A 1,987-nucleotide genomic window follows, 5' to 3' on the forward strand; every position below is an offset into this window, starting at 1 on the left:
CAAAAAGGTTATGACTGGCTGAAGAAAAATGGGATGCCAATCGCTGTGAACAAACTAGCACCCATCTCTGAGGTATGCAATAACATATATTTTTCCTAGTACTGATTAATTGCATTAAGTGCGATTAAACCACACACACAAATGTTTTCACAACTCATAAGCAAAAACATTATTCATCACATGCACTTTATTTATATAAGTTCATGTATTTGTTACAGGTGGAGGAAAATGTTTCAAGTGCTGCTGACTGTTGACTTGTCTGATGACAGCACTTAGTCCACCTAGTTATAGTGTGGATGGCCATTAAACATTTCTGATCGTGTCAATGAGATCAGTGCTTGGAGAATGACGTTTAAACAGAGTTTCAATGGGTAGCTAATTTCTCTGACCTATACATTTTGCACTTTGCATTTTTTCTGTATGAAATTGCCTAAACCTTGGGCACCATCCTTTGCACATATTCATAATCATTCAGAGTGCTGTGAATACAGTAAATGTTTAAGATATGTTACTGGATGTCAAAATACAATATGCATAGCAGGATGGCATTAACAATGTTCATTTCTGTGTATCTGAGAAATATTTTTATGTATTTTAAGATGTGTTCACCATGTGTTTTGACCTATAAATACCATTTCAGCATTGTGGCATTTTGATCCTAAATGCATCATTTAAATGGGGTCAAATATCCCCCTCCCAAATAAAAATAAATAAATAAAATAAATGAAAAACAATGTGTGGTAAATAAATGTCTCTGATTCATCATGAATGATATTTCAGGAAAATATATTTGTGTGCTATTGTTGTCATTATTTAATAATAAATAAATAATTACACTATTTACACTAAACATGAAAATTGTATAGCCCTTTATACAGTCGTTTGGCATTAAAGGGGTCATATGATGCTGCTAAAAAGAACATTATTTTGTGTATTTGGTGTAATGAAATGTGTTTATGCGGTTTAAGGTTAAAAAAACACATGTGTTTCCACATACTGTACATTGTACTGATTAATTGCATTAAGTGCGATTAAACCACACACACAAATGTTTTCACAACTCATAAGCAAAAACATTATTCATCACATGCACTTTATTTATATAAGTTCATGTATTTGTTACAGGTGGAGGAAAATGTTTCAAGTGCTGCTGAACCACCAGCACTGAAGACTGTTGACTTGTCTGATGACAGCACTTAGTCCACCTAGTTATAGTGTGGATGGCCATTAAACATTTCTGATCGTGTCAATGAGATCAGTGCTTGGAGAATGATGTTTAAACAGAGTTTCAATGGGTAGCTAATTTCTCTGACCTATACATTTTGCACTTTGCAGTTTTTCTGTATGAAATTGCCTAAACCCTGGGCACCATCCTTTGCACATATTCATAATCATTCAGAGTGCTGTGAATACAGTAAATGTTTAAGATATGTTACTGGATGTCAAAATACAATATGCATAGCAGGATGGCATTAACAATGTTCATTTCTGTCTATCTGAGAAATATTTTTATGTATTTTAAGATGTGTTCACCATGTGTTTTGACCTATAAATACCATTTCAGCATTGTGGCATTTTGATCCTAAATGCATAATTTAAATGGGGTCAAATATCCCCATATTTCAGGATTTGTGTGCTATTGTTGTCATTATTTAATAATAAATAAATAATTACACTATTTACACTATACACTAAACTTGTATAGCCCTTTATACAGTCGTTTGGCATTAAAGGGGTCATATGATGCTGCTAAAAAGAACATTATTTTGTGTATTTGGTGTAATGAAATGTGTTTATGCGGTTTAAGGTTAAAAAAACACATGTGTTTCCACATACTGTACATTATTGTTTCTCCTCTATGCCCCGCCTTTCTGAAACGCGTCGATTTTTACAAAGCTCATCGGTCTGCCAGCTATCGTGATTGGCCGAATACCTCAAGCGTGTGACGGAAATGTTACGCCCCTTACCATATTGTGAATATTGTGAT

General features: G+C 33.8%; 1 protein-coding gene across 1 annotated transcript in view; it reads left to right on the top strand.

Moving 5' to 3' along the window:
• Window positions 1-1,200, top strand: part of LOC107664508 (Na(+)/H(+) exchange regulatory cofactor NHE-RF4-like) — a gene marked incomplete at its 5' end in the record, with an annotated part of 3,632 nt that extends 2,432 nt beyond the window's left edge. The window contains one exon of the mRNA XM_016455094.1: window positions 1,126-1,200. Within this exon, the coding sequence (XP_016310580.1) occupies window positions 1,126-1,200 (75 nt within the window). The remainder of the gene's footprint in view (window positions 1-1,125) is intronic.
• Between the last annotated feature and the right edge of the window lie 787 nt (window positions 1,201-1,987).

This window comes from Sinocyclocheilus anshuiensis, unplaced genomic scaffold (genome assembly GCF_001515605.1).
Source record: "Sinocyclocheilus anshuiensis isolate Anshui unplaced genomic scaffold, SAMN03320099.WGS_v1.1 scaffold403, whole genome shotgun sequence".
Lineage (NCBI taxonomy): Eukaryota > Metazoa > Chordata > Actinopteri > Cypriniformes > Cyprinidae > Sinocyclocheilus > Sinocyclocheilus anshuiensis.